Genomic DNA, 20,148 nt, shown 5'->3' with positions numbered 1-20,148 from the left:
CCTTCTCTTTCTTATCCTCCTTTTCCTCCTCCTCCTCCTTTTTTCCTTCTCTCCTCCTGCTCCTTCTCCTCCTCCCCTTCTCCTTCGCGTTCTTCTTATCCTCCTCCTTCTCCTTCTTCTCATCCTCATCCTCCTCTTCCTTCTCCTTCTCATTCCCCTCCTTCTCCTACTATTTCTCCTTCTCCTCCTCCCCTTCTCCTTCTTCTCCTCCTCGTCCTTCTCTTTCTCCTCCTCCTCCTCCTCCCCCTTCTCCTTCTACTTCTCCTTCTTCTCATCCTCCTTCTCCTCATCCTCTTTCTGCTCCTCCTCCTCCCCCCTCCCCCTCCCCCCCTCCCCCTCCCCCTTCTCCTTCTCCTCCTCCTTCTTCTACAGAACATTTTAAGCAGGCATGGGCAAACTTGGGCCATCCCCTCCTCCTCCCCCCCCCGCTCCCTCTCCTCCTCCTCCTCCTCCTTCTTCTCATCCTCCTTCTCCTCCTCCTCCTCCTTCTTCTACAGAACATTTTAAGCAGGCATGGGCAAACTTGGGCCATCCCTCCAGGTGTTTTGGACTTCAACTGTTAGGAATTGTGGGAGTTGAAGTCCAAAACACCAGGTGGGAGGGCCCAAGTTTGCCCATGTCTGCTTTAAAAGGGCAGGAGCCACCTGTGGTTTTCGCTGTGTCAGTCCTAAGGACCCTGCAAGGGAACCACTTAAAGAACTACTATAACAAGTTGCGATCTGCCTCTTCCTAGCATAGGGTTTCCGCTCTTCTCCATAAGTGCTTGTTTCCCATAAGTGCCTATTTCTTTATTACATACAGGAAAATACAGGAAGTGCCCCTCTTGCCTTCCTTGGATTATGAGAAGCTCAAGAAGGACCTGGTGGATGGCAACGACCGCCTTAAAGCCTTCCTCCTGCAAGCATTGCGTTGGGTAGGTGAGCTGCGCAAGAGGCAGGCAAACGTGTGCTTTTTAGGTCATTAGGGATGATGCAAAATGTCAAGTGTCTGAGGCGAACTCATCTCCATTGCCTACTCCATTTAGTAAATGGGTATCTTGCCTTTCTCCCCTCTAGCCGACCTTTTGCTTGTTTCCAAGCTCAGGGGTGTTCCAACGGTGCTTGGTTTCTCACCTTATTTTTCTGTTCCTGTTCCCTTTTAACCAGTAAAAGTGCCATTCAAATGTCATACAAGTGAACATTGTTTAGGAAGTCATAAGGGAAGGCTGCTTAAGATGTAAATGCAGAGATGTTATTAACCCAGTGCTACTGATGTCAAGTTTGAGCAGGAGAGATGCATTGGTACAGCTTCCTCAAGTGCCTGCGTTTCCCAAGTCATTTAGGAAAGAATAAGCGGAGAGCATGGCCTTTTTGCTGAGGCCCCTTCCACACAGCTGAATAAAATCCCACACCAATGCTTCCTCTTCATCTTGGAAAGAAGTGACGAGCGGAGTGCCGCAGGGTTCCGTCCTGGGCCCGGTCCTGTTCAACATCTTTATTAATGACTTAGATGAAGGGCTAGAAGGCAGGATCATCAAGTTTGCAGAGGACACCAAATTGGGAGGGATAGCCTCCCAATTGACAGATTAGAGAGATGGGCCAAAACTAACAAAATGAAGTTCAACAGTGACAAATGCAAGATAAACGAAATGCAAAGATGCAGAATGGGGGGTGCCTGGCTCGAGAGCAGTACGTGTGAAAAAGATCTTGGAGTCCTCGTGGACAACAAGTTAAACATGAGCCAACAATGTGATGTGGCGGCAAAAAAAGCCAATGGGATTTTGGCCTGCATCAATAGGAGCATAGTGTCTAGATCTAGGGAAGTCATGCTAAGCGGAAGTCATGCTATTCCGCTTTGGTTAGATCACACCTGGAATATTGTGTCCAATTCTGGGCACCACAATTCAAGAGAGATATTGACAAGCTGGAATTTGGCCAGAGGAGGGTGACTAAAATGATCAAGGGTCTGGAGAACAAGCCCTATGAGTAGTGGCTTAAGGAGCTGGGCATGTTTAGCCTGAAGAAGAGAAGGCTGAGAGGGGATATGATAGCCATGTAAAAATATGTGAGAGGAAGCCACAGGGAGGAGGGAGCAAGCTTGTTTTCTGCTTCCTTGGAGATTAGGACTTCAAACTACAAGAGAGGAGATTCCATCTGAACATGAGGAAGAACTTCCTGACTGTGAGAGCCGTTCAGCAGTGGAACTCTCTGCCCCGGAGTGTGGTGGAGGCTCCTTCTTTGGAAGCTTTTAAACAGAAGCCGGATGGCCATCTGTCAGGGGTGATTTTTTTTTTCATAATTAATTTTTTTATTAACCACAAAAGAAATGCTATATACATAAAAAGAGGTGGAACAATATAGTGAAAGAAAAGTAGGAAATAAAGATGTATAAGTCTTAACAAAAACTACTTCGTTCTTTTCTTTAAGCCAGATTCTTTACAGCAATTCAATTTGTTCTCCTCTTTTTTTCTAAACATCTAATAATTTTTTTATTGCATTTATATTCCTTTCATTACAAAAACAATCTCTATAATTCATATAATGTCAGGGGTGATTTGAATGCAATATTCCTGCTTCTTGGCAGGGGGTTGGACTGGATGGCCCATGAGGTCTCTTCCAACTCTTTGATTCCATGATTCTATGATTATCTGCTTTGAACTGGAAAATATGTCAGTGTGGACTCAGATAACCCAGTTCAATATATTGTGGGATTTTCTCCCTTGGTAGTCTGGGTTATATGGCTGTGTGGAAAGTGGAAGCTGGGTTTTTCTGGTTGGTGAGTTGAGTCCAGTACCAACGTCTTTATTGGTCCTGTCCTAGAGGATCGTTTTCTGTGATGCAGAAAAAGGATTGACTTCTGCTTGAATCTCAGTATCCTCTCTAAGGAATTAGTTATTCACAAACACCTCTGTGCTTCTTCCACAGCGTTTAACAACCTCTCACCCCGGCGAGCAGAGGGACACAGTGCTGCAGGCTTATATCAACAATGACCTTTTGGATTGCTACAACAGTGTCCAGGTTGGCAGTGGCAGACGTTCATTGAATCTATATAAATAAAAATGTAATGTTCGTTTGTGGGATTAACCTAACTCAAAAACCACTAGATCAATTGTCACCAAATTTGGCCACAAGACACCTACTAACCCAAATTGGTTTTGTCATTTGGGAGTTGTAGTTGCTGGGATTTATAGTTAACCTACAATCAAAGAGCATACTACACTCCAAAGAGTATTCTAAACTTTTTCTCTGGTTGGATCTTTGTCCTTACTCTCATGGCTTGGTCTTAGGCCTTGGAGCTCTTCTGATGTCTGTGGTGGAATCTTAATTGGCCTGTAAAGCCCAGTTTAATTGCAATATTAACACTTATCTCCAAGAGACTAGAGTTCTTTCTCCCACCCTGGACCTTCCACAGATATATAAACTTCCCTTGCTTAGTTTCCAATAGACCTCACAACCTCTGAGGACGCTCGCCATAAATATGGGCGAAACGTCAGGGGAGTATGCTTCTAGAACATGACCAGACAGCCTAGAAAGCTGACAGCAACCCAGGTTATTTCATTCATTCATTGATTTACTACATTTACTACAGACTTGGCCACGGTGGTCCATGCTCTCGTCACATCTAGGTTAGATTACTGCAACGCCCTCTACGTGGGGTTGCCTTTGAAGACTGCTCGGAAACTTCAAATAGTCCAAGGAGAGGCAGCCAGGTTAATAACTGGGGCGCCATTCAGGGAGCACACAACTCCCATGTTACGCCAGCTCCACTGGATGCCAGTTTGCTACCGGGCACAATTCAGAGTGCTGCTTTGGCCTATAAAGCCCTAAATGGCCACAGCCCAAATTACCTGTCCAAACGCATCTCCCCTATAAACCACAGCGGATATTAAGATCTTCTGGGGAGGTCCTGCTCTTGGTCCCACCACCATCACAGGCGTGTTTGGCGGGGATGAGAGACAGGGCCTTCTCAGTAATTGCCCGTCGGCTATGGAACTCCCTTCCTAATGAGATCAGGTCAGCCCCTCCCTCTTGTCCTTTAGAAGGATGATAAAAACGTGGCTGTGGGACCGAGCCTTTGGGACTGTGCAATGAGGCAGCGATAGGAACCCTTAGTATGCCAACCAAATTCAACATGGTTGTTGAGATAGTTTTAACTAGTGGATTTTAACATCAAGATAAGCGATTTTAATGCTTTTGTATGTGTATGGTATAATATGTTTCAGCATCGAATGTTTGCCGTTTATATGTTGTACTCTGCCCTGAGTCCCCTTCGGGGTGAGAAGGGTGGAATATAAATGCTATAAATAAATAAATAACCTTCCCTCTCAGCCCGCAGGCGACTCAGGGCTGAGTGTTGCGAGTCCAGAAGCGGCTGAGTTTTGGTGCCATTGATTTTCTCTGAATCCAAGCATAAATGAGCAACGGAGAGCATTTCGTTCTCATTCCCATTGAGAGACACACATAGGCAGGCAGACAGACAGACAATTTGTTTCTCTCATTTCGGGATGGCAGAGTTTTTCATAAAGCGTTCCTTTTCCTCTTTCAGAGAAGTGTGTTGATGCTGATACAGTCGAAGAGTGAGGTGGTTCGTCAGTATACAGCCAGGCTTATTAATGCTTTTGCCTCACTAGCTGAAGGTAAGACCTGAAATGCTAAAATCATTGTTTTTCTGGCTCTGATCGGCCTGTGTATTTATGTCAGAGAAGGTTCAGGTGTTTAGATAAATCAGTGCTAGCAAGAACGTGGAGCAGCCAGCCAGACAGCTGGTTTTGATGTTGTCGCAGAAACAAATAGAAACTGTATTGTCGAAGGCTTTCATGGCTGGAATCACTGGGTTGTTGTAGTTTTTTTCGGGCTATATGGCCATGTTCTAGAGGCATTCTCTCCTGACGTTTTGCCTGCATCTATGGCAAGCATCCTCAGGATGCTTGCCATAGATGCAGGCAGAACATCAGGAGGGAATGCCTCTAGAACATGGCCATATAGCCCGAAAAAACTACAACAACCCAGATAGGACGAGTAAGAGGCCAGCTGTTCTTCTCAACTTGATTTTTCTCCCTTTTTTTCTTCTTCCAGGTCGGCTTTACCTTTCCCAGAATCCCCGTCTGCTCCGAATGCTGGAAGAGAGGCTGAAAGCAGAGGACAAGTATTCTCTTACCCGAGAGAATGTCCTGGGAGCTTTGCAGAAACTCAGCCTCAGGTGACGAAAGCCTTGCGGGGTCCTGTTGACAGCAGGAAGGGAAAGGCAGGCTCCTTGGGCGGCACGCAGGGTGAAAGGAGAGCCCTTGCTTGTCATGCAGCTCTCATCAAAGTCCTCCGGAGCGGATGGAGGAAGGAGGCAGTCCTGTCACTTAGAGATAGAAGAGGATTCTGCTGGGCTTTGCTGGCTTTGGCACCGTCCTCCGTTGTGCCTCAAATCCTCCAACCTCTGTCATGCTTTGCACCTGGTTTTGTACTTAATAAGTATCTTTAATACAAAAAGATTAATTATTCTTAAAAACCCAACAGACACAAAGAGATAAGGAAATATTATAAAAACCGCTAAAACACATTGTGCATGATTGGTCACATATTATCTTCATCAGATAATAATAATAATAATAATAATAATAATAATAATAATAATAAATTGTCGAAGGCTTTCATGGTCGGAATCACTGGGTTGTTGTAGGTTTTTTTGGGCTATTTGGCCATGTTCTAGAGGCATTCTCTCCTGACCTTTCGCCTGCATCTATAGCAAGCATCCTCAGAGGTTGTGAGGTCTGTTGGAACTATGAAAATGGGTTTATATATCTGTGGAATGACCAGGGTGGAGCAAAGAACTCTTGTCTGTTGGAGCCAGGTGTGAATGTTTCAACTGACCACCTTGATTAGCATTTGATGGCCTGGCAGTGCCTGGGGCAATCTTTCGTTGAGAGGTGATTAGATGTCCCAGATTGTTTCCCACTCTAACAACCACCTTGTCAGACTATACAGAGAAGCCACTGAAATCCACAAGCATGTGGACAATTTCAACAGAAAGGAGGAAGCCATGAAAATGAACAAAATCTGGCTACCAGTATTAAATAAAACTCTAAAATTACAACAGCAAAACAACAGAGGGGAAACAATCAGGCACATCTAATCACCTCTCAACAAAAGATTGCCCCAGGCACTGCCAGGCCATCAAATGCTAATCAAGGTGGTCAGTAATTACTACATTGTAATTGGAAGTGGTCCATGGTTGCAAAAACCTTATGTCAGGCATGGGCAAACGTGGGCCCTTCAGATGTTTTGCAATTCAACTCCCATAATTGCTGTTAGGAATTGTGGGAGTTGAAGTCCCAACACCTGCCTGCCTTATGTGGACTCTTGAGTTTTAGGAACACCGTGATTGTGGTGGACCAGTTGTGTGAAGAAATCTTGGCCGAGAAGGACTAGGATTGGATTGCCATAAGCTGGAGTAGACTTGAAGGCACTGGGAGCCAGGATGGAGTAGTGGTTTGAGTGTTGGACTGAGACCCTGGGAGACCAGCGTTCGAATACCGTTCAGCCATGGCAACTGAGTAGTGTTCATACATTCCCAGCCACCGAGGAAGGCAATGGGAAACCTCCTATGAAGACAAAGAGCAGGGCCGGTGCTGGTTTTTGCTGTTGCAACATCTTCAGAAGTGGGTGGAAGAACAAGAGCAAGGCCCTTTAGGCCTGCGCACAGAATCAGGGATGGGAAGCTCTTTTAACTCAAATCTCTGTGAGAAAATGTTCTGTTTGAATCTTTGCTTTATGGGTGAGAGCAACGATGGCCAGCGCCATACATTCGTCACATGTAACCACAGCAAAGCAGTGTACTTTTTAAAAACGTTATAAGACATTTAGTACTTTAGGTGTAACAACTTATAAAAAGTGGCCTTTGAATTCATTACAGTTAGGTTAGGTTGTTGAGCACGTTCTCTTTCCACCAGTCCCACTGCTTATCGTACCTTCGGCACACAGATCTTGTCCTCATTTCTTCTGATATGACAGTGATTCGTGCAACTTTGACTGTATCAAGATTGTGCAATAGGCCCTTGGTATCCACTGGGGTTTCTTTCCTGGACCCCCACTCCAAAACCTGCAAAATGTTCAAGTTGCACAATATATCTGTAAAGGTAAAGGTTTCCCCTTGACATTAAGTCTAGTCCTTTGTCTTTGTCTGAACCAGGGCACCTTATCCTTTGTAATAGTCTATCTGTCAATCTGTTTGCCTATCTATCTATCTATCTATCTATCTATCTAATCTCCACAAACACTGTAGCATCTCTGTTCCAATTTTTAGTTTGCTGTTTAGATAGCTTTTTTTTCATGTCAGGATCGACTTGAGAAACTGCAAATTCCCCATCGTGGTCAACTGTGAATTGCACATATGGTATTTCCTGCGCCTGCGCAGAAAATACCATACGTGCAAACCATATGTGCGAATTCACAAGTGACCACTCGGGGAACTACGGTTACAGGTAAGCAACCTAATTTTTCCCATTGTGGTCAACTGTGAATCACACATATGGTTCGCACATATGGTATTTTCTGCGCAGGCGCAGGAAATACCATATGTGCGAATTCACAGGTGACCACTCGGGGAACTACGGTTACAGGTAAACAACCTAAATTTGTTTCTGGTGTGAGAGAATTGGCCATCTGTAAGGATATTGCCCAGAGATGCTGAGATGATTGATGTTTTATTTATTTATTTCAGATATTTGTACCCCTCCCTTCTCTACCCCCGAAGGGGGACTCGGGGCGGCTTACAGCTGGCAACAATTTGATGCCCCATATATACAACAGATAAAACAACTGTTACGTAATAATTAAACATTAAGTTAGATTAAAAAACATTTAAAATAGTGCAAATAGTCCGACTTCTACAATCAACAGCTTAATCCGAAGCCAGTCCACGGTCCGTTTTCCATAGCATTGTCAACATTTTTATTTATTTATTTATTTATTATTTAAAACATTTATATTCCACCCTTCTCACCCCAAAGGGTACTCAGGGCGGAGCACAGCATATACATGGCAAACATTCAATGCCAAGACATTAAAATACACCATTTAGAACCGTCCCAGTCATCCGCGTCAAATCTAATTGGCCTGGTCATCTTTCCTATTGCCGCTTTATTGCCCTGTCTCGAAAGCTTGGTCCCACAGCCAAGTTTTTACTATCCTTCTAAAGGACAGGAGAGAGGAACACCCGGCCTGATCTCACCAGGAAGGGAGTTCCATAGCCGGGGAGCAATCACCAAGAAGGCCCTGTCTCTTGTCCCCACCAATTGTGCCTGTGACAATGGTGGGTCGGAAAGCAGGGCCTCCCCGGAGGATTTTTTTATTGTCAACCTGCTATCCGAATGCCTGGTCCCATAGCCACGTCTTCAACTTTTTCCTAAAGGAAAGGAGGGAAGCAGTGGACCTAATTTCACTGGGGAGTGAGTTCCACAGGCAGGGGGCCACCCCCGAGAAGGCCCTGTCCCTCGTCCCCACCAAGCGCATTTCCGACAAAGGTGGGATTGAGAGCAGGACCTTCCTGGAAGATCGTAAATTTCAAGGTGGTAAGGGGAGATACATTTGGACAAGTAAACTGGGCCGGAACCGTATAGGGCAGTGGTTCTCAACCTGGGGTCCCCAGATGTTTTTGGCCTTCAACTTCCAGAGATCCTAACAGCTGGTAAACTGGCTAGGATTTCTGGGAGTTGTAGGCCAGAAACATCTGGGGACCCCAGGTTGAGAACCACTGGTATAGGGCTTTATAGGTCAAGACCACACTTTGAATTGTGCTCGGAATTGGACAGGCAGCCAGTGGAGCTGACATAACGGGGTGATGTGCTCCCTGTATGTCGCTCCAGTAAGTAGTCTGGATGCCGCCCATTGGACTAGTTGAAGTTTCCAAACAGTCTTCTAAGGCAGCCCCATGTAGAGCGCGTTGCAGTAATCTGTTTGGGATGTAACGAGAGCATAGACTACCATGGCCAGAGCCTCATCCTGTGGGAGAGTTCTCTCATGTCCCTGCATGGGGAGCTAGAGCTGAGGCGGGAGCTTACGCCGCCCCCCAGATTCAAACCACCAACCTATCGGTCAGCAGTCCGGCCAGCACAAGGGTTTAACCCACTGCGCCAACGGTGGCTGCTCCATCAAAGCACTTAGAAAACCATTTCCCCCTGTGTAATCAACCAAAAAAGGCTCGAATGAGCTGCATTCTGGAGAAAACCACCATCTGTCACTAACATGCTATGATCAGAATGCCTTATTTCTGAGAATACATTGGCTCTTGCATTTTGGACCACTTGGAAATTTTGAATTCTTTCCAAATGCAGCCCTGCAGAGAGCGATGTAAACTGACTCGCCACTGCACAAATGCTTGTGTTCATCTTTGGAAGATACACTTGAATATTTTCCATCTTTTCCCTTCATTTATATTGTTTCCAGATTACAATGAGCAATAGACCCCTTGCTAGCAAAAATATCAACAACTTTTTGTCCAAGGCAGAGTAAGCAGGACCATTGAAGAGTTAAATATAACCAAGTGCCTGTTTGGAGAAAGGATAGGAGAGATCTACTACACCATATGGACCAAGCCAATAAAGGCATCTAGAAGTCATAAATGCATCACTTTACTAGCTGTTTTTATGGGCCCTGGTTTATCTAAACATTTGAATAAAGGGAGGGAAAGGTACAGAGACATTAAAAGGGGACGAGATTTTCCAACAAGCGAGTGAAACATTAACCCCGTTGCTATCAGGAGGGCTGCTTACTTACGGCTTCACAGGCGAAGTGCAGTTATCTTCTCATCTGTTCTTCTTGGTGCTGGTTTCCTCCTCCTCGGCCAGATAAAGGACTTCCGGCCACTGCAGAAGTCGCATGCTGCTCACAAGGGCCGGACCACGCACTGATTGTTCTGCAGTTAAGGCTCTGAGCCGTCATGTGAAATGCTGCCGCCTGTGTTTGACAGGATGGAGACATGTCACAAAGTCATTTTTGAACCTTTTTCTAGGAATGCATCTACAGTGTAGAATTAATGCAGTTTGACACTCTTTTAACTTTACTGTCACAAGTTCTATAGAGTTATGGGAATTGTCCAACCAGTCCAACCCCCTGTCAAGAAGCAGGAGTATTGCATTGAAATCACCCCTGACAGATGGCCATCCAGTCTCTGTTTAAAAGCTTCCAAAGAGGGAGCCTCCACCACACTCCAGGGCAGAGAGTTCCACTGCTGAACGGCTCTCACAGTCAGGAAGTTCTTCCTCATGTTCAGATGGAATCTCCTTTCTTGTAGTTTGAAGCCATTGTTGCATGTTCTAGTCTGCAGGGAAGCAGAAAACAAGCTTGCTCCCTCCTCACTGTGATTTCCTCTCACATATTTATATATGGTTATCATATCTCCTCTAAGCCTTCTCTTCTTCAGGCTAAACATGCCCAGCTTGTTCTCAAGACCCTTGATCATTTTAGTTGACCTCCTCTGGACACTTTCCAGCTTGTCAACATCTCTCTTCAATTGTGGTGCCCAGAATTGGACACAATATTCCAGGTGTGGTCTAACCAAGGCAGAATAGAGCATGGGTAGTATGACTTCCCTAGATCTAGACACTAGACTCCTATTGATGCAGGCCAAAATCCCATTGGCTTTTTTTGCGACCACATCACATTGTTGGCTCATGTTTAACTTGTTGTCCACGAAGACGCCAAGATCTTTTTCACACATACTGCTCTCAAGCCAGGCATTATCCCCCATTCTGACTCTTTGCATTTCGTTTTTTCTGCCTAAGTGGAGTATCTTGCATTTGCCCCTGTTGAACTTCATTTTGTTAGTTTTGGCCCATCTCTCTAATCTGTCAAGATCGTTTTGAATCCTGCTCCTGTCCTCTGGATATTGGCTCTCCCTCCCAATTTGGTCCTGTCTGCAAACTTGATGATCCTGCCTTCTAACCCTTCATCTAAGTCATTAATAAAGATGTTGAACAGGACTGGGCCCAGGACGAACCCTACGGCACTCCACTCGTCTCTTCTTTCCAGGATGAGACCAGCTTCACATGTATGAAGGATTGGTATCCTTCTGGTGTCAATTGTTGTGTTTTCTTTCCATCTCTAAGGACCCCAAACCTGCTACACACAAACAATGGATACCACACATTAGTCATCTCATCTCAGCATATTCTCGAAACAAGTAACCATTCATTGCGGTGTTGAGACACTCGTATAGTTTGGTGCCTTAGAAATAAAGTGACACTTAGAGAAAATAGGAAGTAGAAAGTTAAAATCAGCAGGCAATGAGTTTGAGGTTTGTAGATTAGTTTGGGTTGCATGTTGTAAGTAAAGATGTGTTAGCTGTTGTAGTTTTACATATATTTGAAAATTGTTCTTATTTCTGTTTTTTACGTTAGTGGTTTTGGCTTCATTTTCCTTTGTACTCTCAATTTTATTGATTTATTGGCCTTTCTTTGTTTTGTAAGATTGTATGTTTGAATAAAACCATGCAGACAGCTACGAGCGACTGCAGAGTGAGTGCAGGTTGTTAAGCCCGTCCTCTAATCATGGTCCTCTAATTTCACAGCTCTACAAAACCTTTTTTTAAAACCATAAACTGGTTTTATAGTAATTTGGAGTTCTAAATCCAGAAATGACGTCAGGTTTGCTCCATCACCTGCAGTTCTTTCTCTGTCACACTTTGACATTTTAATTTTGCAATATGTGACTGAGTAAGATTATTTTGGGGAAGAAAGAGTAAACAGTAAGAAAGGGGTTAAAGCAGGCACGGGCAAGCTTGAGCCTTCCAGGTGTTTTGGACTTCAACTCCCACAATTCCTAACAGCCGGTAGGCTGTTAGGAATTGTGGGAGTTGAAGTTCAAAACACCTGGAGGGCCCAAGCTTGCGCTTGCCTGGGCTGAATTGTCATCTTTCCATAGTATCCTGCTGGTGGATCTTCAACCTAATGTTTTGTTATTATTGTCTTTGAATTGCCAGGCGGGCTTTGCAGTCGGCGATGATCAAGGATGGTCTCATTCTGTGGTTGGTGGAAGCCTTGAAGGACACAGATAGCATGTCCGATTACACCTTGGCCTACTCGGTTGCCTTGCTCATGAACCTTTGCCTTCGCAGCGCAGGTATCCAGCATACAGCAGTTTGAGAAAAATCACATCCATGCAAGTCTTGTGGTCACGGGGGATGTAGATGTTTGTGTATTGTACTAGGACCATGGGAGAGCCAGGAATGGCCATGGAAACCTCAGAAGAAGATGATAACAAACCTCCTCTGAATAAATCTGGCCCAGAAAACCCATAAGTTGAAGCTGACTTGAAGGCACACATCAACAGCACATCTATATTGGCATAAGTTCTGACAAAGATCACTGAGGGATCTAGATGTCTTAATAGGCCACAAGCTGAGCATGAACTATATGATGTGGCAGCTTTAAAAGGCCAATGTGATTCTAGGCAGTAGCAGTAGAAGTAAATTGTCCAAATTAAGAGAAGTCATGGTCCCACTCTCTTCTTCTTTGGCCAAACTTCACCTGTAATCATACTGGTCACTACATTTCAGGAAGATATGGACAAGATAAAAAATGTCTAGCGAAAGGCAACCAAAATGATCAAAGGTTTGGAAACAAAGCCCTATGAGAAATGGCTGAGGGAGCTGGGGATGTTTAGTTTGAAGAAGAAGAAGGTTGAGAGGTCACATGAGAGCTGTGCTTAAATATCTTAAAGGGTGTCACCTTGAGGAAGGGGCCAGCTTAGAATCATAGAATCAAAGAGTTGGAAGAGACCTCATGGGCCATCCAGTCCAACCCCATTCTGCCAAGAAGCAGAAATATTACATTCAAATCACCCCTGACAGATGGCCATCCAGCCTCTGTTTAAAAGCCTCCAAAGAAGGAGCCTCCACCACACTCCAGGGCAGAGAGTTCCACTGCTGAACGGCTCTCACAGTCAGGAAGTTCTTCCTCATGTTCAGATGGAATCTCCCTTCTTGTAGTTTGAAGCCATTGTTCCATTGCGTCCTAGTCTCCAGGGAAGCAGAAAACAAGCTTGCTCCCTCCTCCCTGTGGTTTCCTCTCACATATTTATACATGGCTATCATGTCTCCTCTCAGCCTTCTCTTCTTCAGGCTAAACATGCCCAGCTCCTTAAGCCGCTCCTCATAGGGCTTGTTCTCCAGACCCTTGATCATTTTAGTTGCCCTCCTCTGGACACATTCCAGTTTGTCAATATCTCTCTTGAATTGTGGTGCCCAGAATTAAACACAATATTCCAGGTGTGGTATGACCAAGGCAGAATAGAGGGGTAGCATGACTTCCCTAGATCTAGACACTATGCTCCTCTTGATGCAGGCCAAGAGGAGCATTGACTTTTTTTTGCCGCCACATGACATTGTTGGCTCATGTTTAACTTGCTGTCCACAAGGACTCCAAGATCTTTTTCACACGTACTGCTCTCGAGCCAGGCATTGTCCCCCATTCCGTATATTTGCATTTCGTTTTTTCTGCTTAAGGGGGAGTATCTTGTATTTGTCCCTGTTGAACTTCGTTGTGTTAGTCTTGGCCCATCTCACTAATCTGTCAAGATCGTTTTGAATCCTGCTCCTGTCCTCTGGAGTATTGGCTTTCCCTCCCAATTTGGTGTCACCTGCAAACTTGATGATCCTGCCTTCTAGCCCTTCATCTAAGTCATTAATAAAGATTCAGAGCAGGACCGGGCCCAGGAACGAACCCTGCTTGTGGCATTCCGCTCGTCACTTCTTGTTTTCTGCTTGTTTTCTGCTCCTCTGTAGACAAGGACACAAAGGAGCAATGGATTCAAATTACAGGGAAATAAATCCATGTAAACATTAGAAAATACTTCTTTGGAGTAAGACCTGTTTATCAGAGGAATAAGCTGCCTTATAGTCCAAACAAGTCTCCTCCTCTTGAGGTTTGTAAGCAGAGGTTGGATGGCCATCTGTTGGAGGTGCTTTGATTATGTTTTCCTGCATTACAGGGTTGGGCTGGATGCCCTTGTGGTCTCTTCCAACTCTGTGATTCTATGAATTTCCATAATCCTTCCATGTTTAGGTGCGACTTGCATGTAATTTTCACATCTAGACTGTTTGGAATTTGCCCTCTTTAAGGCTCAAGTCATGAGCCAACCACTGCAGATTTGCATAAAACGATCACGGCCATGACTTATGGTTCAGTTCCTGATTACTATTCTTTAAATAACTGCTAATGGCTATTTGTGATACGTACTTGTTGATAACAGGTGCTTGACTGGAATGCAGAGTTTACCTTTGACGCCACTGAATCCCGTATTTTATGTTTGATTCCCCACAGGGAAGAAAATGTGTGTGAAGATTGCAAATGAGGTACTCAAAGTTCTCTCGGATCTTCTGGGCCATGAGAATCATGAGGTACATTATAGATAACTCATACTGTTGTATGGGTTGATGTTAACAATTCCACCTATCATTTGAATGATACCAATGACTAAAACCTACAGTCTGCTGATTTTCTTTCATGACAAACTCCATGGAACTTTCGGGGGGGCAGGAATGAGGTCTGTTGACCCATCCAAAAGTGAGCAGAAGCGTTCAGGATTTTAGCCCACACCTGTATATTGAGTTGGCGCATTCTGGAGCAAATACATACAGAAATTTAATTAACAAATATGCTCTGTGTTTTGTCACTAGATAACGACCCAGGCTTGATAGCTCTGTGATGAGGTATCTAGATTTGTTTTCTAGCTTCACAAAGACAAACAGCAAAAGGCACCAACCAATCCCTCTGCAATGACAGAAATACAGCTTAATGGTACAACGTTAGAGAACGTTGACCATTTCTGCTACCTTGGCAGCAGAATCTCCACAAAAGCTGACATCAACACCAAAATATAACACCACCTGAGCTCATGAGAGAGTGTATGTTGTAGTGGTTTATGTTGTAGTTCAGCCTTTGATTGTGCCTGCACCTGATCTCTCTGGGGATTCTGGGCCTGTTAGTCATTCTGAGGACACTGGATATTCTGGGTCTGCAAGTCACCAGGAAAGCCAGCAAAAGATTTTAAGCCCTGAAAATGAACAGTCTGTGTGTGAAGGCCACATTCCTGAAAGGCCATTTGCTAGGGAAGCAAGGTCACAAACAGATCTGAGCTCAGAGGATGAAAATGAAAGTCCAGTTGGACAGGCTAATGAGCAGATAGATAGGGGATTTACATTCCGTCAACATAGGGCTTCTCAAGAGAGTGTACGAAGATCAAGACGATTGTTAGCGAATAAGTCCTTATCAGTTTCCCAGTATGCATGCCCAGTGTGGAACACATCTCACCACACTAAAACAGTAGACGTGGCTCTTAATGAGACATGCTGCATTATCACGGGGTGTCTGCGCCCTACACCACTGGAGAAATTACACTGTTTAACCGTTATTGTACCACCTGACATCCGCCGGGAAGTAGCATCCAATAGTGAAAGGACCAAGGCAGAGACATCTCCAGCTCATCCCGTTTGGGTATCAGCCAGCACGTCAACAACTTAAATCAAGAAATAGTTTTCTAAGATCTACAGAGACACTTGCTGAAAGACCTCAGCAAGCGAGAGTCCAAAAGTGGCAGGCTCAAACCCAACCTCAATCAATGGCTGATACCAAATGAGAGACTCCCCCCTGGGCACACAGAAAACTGGGCAACTTGGAAGGCGCTGAACAGACTGCGCTCTGGCACCACGAGATGCAGAGCCAACCTTAAGAAATGGGGCCACAAAGTGGAATCTATGACACGCAAGTGTGGAGAAGAGCAAACCACTGACCACCTGCTGCAATGCAACCTGAGCCCTGCTACATGCACAATGGAGGACCTTCTTATAGCAACACCAGAGGCACTCCAAGTGGCCAGCGACTGGTCGAAGGACATCTAATCAACTATCAAGTCTGCAAACTTTGTGTTTTGAATGTTTGTTTGTTAAAAATGCAATATAACTGCTTGGTTTGCTCCTGACAAAATAAATAAATATAGTTTCCCAGGGGAGAAGGCATGATTTTCTCTCTTTGTTCGCTAGCCCAGCAGATGGGTCCGTTAGTCCAGGCAACATTGGTGATTGAGTATAGATCTATTTTCAAGTCAAGGGATTTCTAGTTCCATGTTTCCTTTTGTTCATGTGTCATGGTTCCAAGCTTTGAAGACTGTTCCTTAATCTCATGTTTTAGATTTATTCTTCTTTTGTATTCTTGGTTTTTGATGCTACTCCTGCACTTTGATTTCTGTGGATTATTCCTGACAGTTGGACTTCGGTTTTGTAATACTATTTTGCTGAATTGCTTTTCATATATATTCTTCAATAAACTGCTATTTTACCTTGGACTGGAGTGTGTTCCCAGCCTTGAAGTGTAACAGTTTCAGACTTCTTGTTGTTCATTCGTTCAGTCGTCTCCGACTCTTCGTGACCTCATGGACCAGTCCACGCCGGAGCTCCCAGTCGGCCGTCACCACCCCCAGCTCCTTCAAGGTCAGTCCAGTCACTTCAAGGATGCCATCCATCCATCTTGCCCTTGGTCAACCCCTCTTCCTTTTACCTTCCACTTTCCCCAGCATGATTGTCTTCTCTAGGCTTTGCTGTCTCCTCATGATGTGGCCAAAGTACTTCAACTTTGTCTCTAGTCTCCTTCCCTCCAGTGAGCAGTCGGGCTTTATTTCCTGGAGGATGGACTGGTTGGATCTTCTCGCAGTCCAAGGCACTCTCAGAACTTTCCTCCAACACCACAGTTCAAAAGCATCGATCTTCCTTCGCTCAGCCTTGCCTAAGGTCCAGCTCTCACATCCGTAGGTGACTACAGGGAATACCATGGCTTTGACTAGGCGGATCTTTGTTGCCAGTGTGATGTCTCTACTCTTTACTATTTTATCGAGATTGGTCCTTGCTCTCCTCCCAAGAAGTAAGCGTCTTCTGATTTCCTGGCCACAGTCTGTGTCTGCACTCATCTTTGCACCTAGAAATACAAAGTCTGTCACGGCCTCCACATTTTCTCCCTCCATTTTCCTAGGTGTTTGGCTCTGCTTGAAAGTTGCTTGATGGCCAATTTAAGTTCTCCATCCTGTAAAATCATCTGCAAAGGCTCGCTCCCCCACCTCCTTCTCCTTGGAATTTCTCCCTTCTTAACCCAAAAAGGAATGCCCGACAGCTGCCCTTTGGGACCTCAGACTGCCGGTTCCTGGGATTATGTTTAAGCCCTTGCAAAGTCTTTTCTTTGAACCTCAATTGGATCCCGAGGCATGGAGCTCAGTGTGCTCCTGGCCTTTCCCAGAAGCCCAGATGTGAACCTCCTAGTTCCAGATTTCCAGCGTCTGGAGAAGTCGGAGCATTTCATCGTCCACTTCCCACACCCTCATTGGGATCATTCAAAATTGAGAGTATTTCGTGAATAACAATGCCTACATATTGTAATAGTGTCTTGCTGGCTGAGCTTTCACATTGGGTTGGATGACAATAATACACTTGGACATAATGAACGGGTGGCAGCTATGGATTCTAACCACCTTAAGCTGGTTTTTTTTCAGCCTGACTCACTGCTGAAAGATAAAGGTTTTCATTTATTCATTCATGTATAACTGACATCTGTATGAGATTACTGTAATCAGGTTCGCATGGAGATAGACGTTCATAAGGACTCCAGAAACTTCCAGTTGATTCAAGGTTCCTTTGCCCGTTTTGGAAAATGTTAAGATATCCTCTTTGAAAACAATTTTGTTAGTTTCCATTCATAGTATCTTGGTATCAATAAGCTTAAATGCATATAATTAAAAATAATCACACACACTATACCTGAATGTACAATGTATGTGATTATTTTAATTATACATATTTTAGACTTAGCTATCCTCGGAAAATAAGATGCGCATTTGAGTCAGGGAATACAATTGCTTTTACATGGTTAGCTTTTGTGTCTGAAGACATTGTTAGCGTTTATGTTTTTAGTTGTCTTTATATGTAGAATGCTTTGAGGAAATATAAATATTGTAACTAAAGCCAACACTATGTTCAAAGCATTTTGGATTATTTCAGGTATTCTTGCTAAGCCCCTTATCAGGAAAGTTGATTGCACAAGAGGCTGAAGAGATGTTGCCTTGCTTAAAGTCTACTCTTGAGTCTTCTGCAAAGTGAAATTGGAGATTTTATGACTCACACTTATCCATCTCATTCACTTTGTAGTGAGGTGGGGTAGCTCCTCCAGCTGTGCACAGAAGGCAGTGTAAAGATGTCGTCCTTGGGCATTTATTTATTTATCGTGTCAGGGGCAGACCAAACAGTTGCATTGCATTTTTTAACAAACAAACAAACAAACAGAACACAAAGTTTGCAAGCTTGGTAGTTGATTAAATGTCCTTTGACCAGTATCTGGCCACTTGGAGTGCCTCTGGTGTTGCTGCAAGGAGGTCCTCCATTGTGCACATAGCAGGGCTCAGGCTGCATTGCAGTAGATGGTCTGTAGTTTGCTCTTCTCCACACTCGCATGTCGTGGATTCCACTTTGTAGCTCCATTTCTTAAAGTTGGCTCTGCATCTCGTGGTGCCAGAGCGCAGTCTGTTCAGCGCCTTCCAAGTCGCCCAGTTTCCTGTGAGCCCAGGGGGGAGTCTCTCATTTGGTATCAGCCATTGATTGAGGTTCTGGGTTTGAGCCTGCCACTTTTGGACTCTCGCTTGCTGAGGTGATTCAGCGAGTGTCTCTGTAGATCTTAGAAAACTATTTCTTGATTTAAGTCATTGACGTGCTGGCTGATATCCAAACAAGGGATGAGCTGGAGATGTCTCTGCCTTGGTCCTTTCACTATTGGCTGCTACATTCCGGCGGATGTCAGGTGGTGCAATACCAGCTAAACAGTGGTGTAGGGCGCAGACACCCCATGATAATGTGGCATGTCTAATTAAGAGCCACATCTACTGTTTTAGCGTGGTGAGATGTGTTCCACACTGGGCATGCATACTCAGCAGCAGAGTAGCATAGCGCAAGGGCAGATGTCTTCACTGTGTCTGGTTGTGATCCCCAGGTTGGGCATTAACCAGATAGAAGTGGGAGCGATTGGGCCACAGAGAGAGGTGTCTCCTTTGGTTTAAAATATATTTTCTCTTCTCTTGCAGATCCATCCCTATGTGAACGGGGCACTTTACAGCATCCTTGCTATTCCGGCCATACGAGAGGAAGCTCGAGCAATGGTGAGAGAGCCTGCCCTGCTATTTATTTTCTCTGTGTTTTTCCTCATTACTAATAATGTAAGATTTTTCTTCAAAATCAAGGATGCCTCATGGGATACTTGATTTTGCTGCAGTTACATCTCACTCTGCCTCCCACTTCTATAGGAACAGCAAATGCACAGCAACTCACTTAACCCTTATTCATCATGACCAGTGATAATACTTCGTAACATGATTTTGTTATTGGGTTAAAAATGTCATTTCCTAATTGATTCTATCATTAAAACATGGGGAAAGTTTATTGAACTGCAAAAACTTTGTTTTTGTGGGAGGGAGATCCTGCTATAGCACATTTTGCTATAGTTTTTCAATAAATATCTCATCATAGAGTCTCAACCCATTAAACCTAATTTCTGGCAGCCACAATAACAAAGTTTCTGGAGTATAACAACTACTTTCAAAGTAAGTACCACACAATTAAACAGGAAATAACACTTTCAGACCAGGAACAGATATTTATTTTCCAATTTCGTTACATAATGTAATATGAGTTGTAGTGCCACTATTGTATCCCAGCCAGAATTCACCTTACACTCAACACCAGCCAGGGATCCAAAAGTGATAGTAAAACAGTTGATTGAGAAAAGTACATATAAAAAGGAAGAGTCATCGTAAGAAATAAGAAAAGCAAAATCCAATAGGTAATGGGAAAAAAACACTCCAAAGGCAATTATTTATTTATTTAAACTTTTATATCCCAATCTTCTCTACCTCCATAGAGGGATTCAGACCAGCTAACAGCAAGGATTCGATGCTAACAGTACAGTCTAAAATATCAATACAATCTAAATAACATACAGTGAATTAAAAATACATATAGGATATAATACATATAAGCCAATTTGCCATGTTAAAATCATGTCCAACTCAGTCTGCAACTTGTGGTCAATAACTTTGGTCAATTGTCGGTCTCAGCCATCATTCTGGGAATGCCTCATTCCATAGCCAAGATTTC

At 44.2% G+C, this 20,148-nt stretch overlaps 1 protein-coding gene across 3 annotated transcripts in view; it reads left to right on the top strand.

The window, feature by feature from the left end:
- Nucleotides 1–20,148, top strand: part of ARMC9 (armadillo repeat containing 9) — a 152,913-nt gene that overhangs the window by 63,450 nt on the left and 69,315 nt on the right. For all 3 annotated transcript variants that reach the window (XM_067466116.1, XM_067466115.1, XM_067466114.1), the window contains 7 exons: nucleotides 802–913; nucleotides 2,904–2,996; nucleotides 4,525–4,615; nucleotides 5,055–5,178; nucleotides 11,947–12,086; nucleotides 14,288–14,364; nucleotides 19,080–19,154. In XM_067466116.1, coding sequence (XP_067322217.1) covers nucleotides 802–913; nucleotides 2,904–2,996; nucleotides 4,525–4,615; nucleotides 5,055–5,178; nucleotides 11,947–12,086; nucleotides 14,288–14,364; nucleotides 19,080–19,154 — 712 coding nt within the window. The remainder of the gene's footprint in view (nucleotides 1–801; nucleotides 914–2,903; nucleotides 2,997–4,524; nucleotides 4,616–5,054; nucleotides 5,179–11,946; nucleotides 12,087–14,287; nucleotides 14,365–19,079; nucleotides 19,155–20,148) is intronic.

This window comes from Anolis sagrei, chromosome 3, assembly GCF_037176765.1.
Source record: "Anolis sagrei isolate rAnoSag1 chromosome 3, rAnoSag1.mat, whole genome shotgun sequence".
Classification (NCBI taxonomy): Eukaryota; Metazoa; Chordata; class Lepidosauria; order Squamata; family Dactyloidae; genus Anolis; species Anolis sagrei.
Note: the sequence above shows the minus strand (reverse complement) of the source record. Positions and strands in the feature narration are given on the sequence as shown.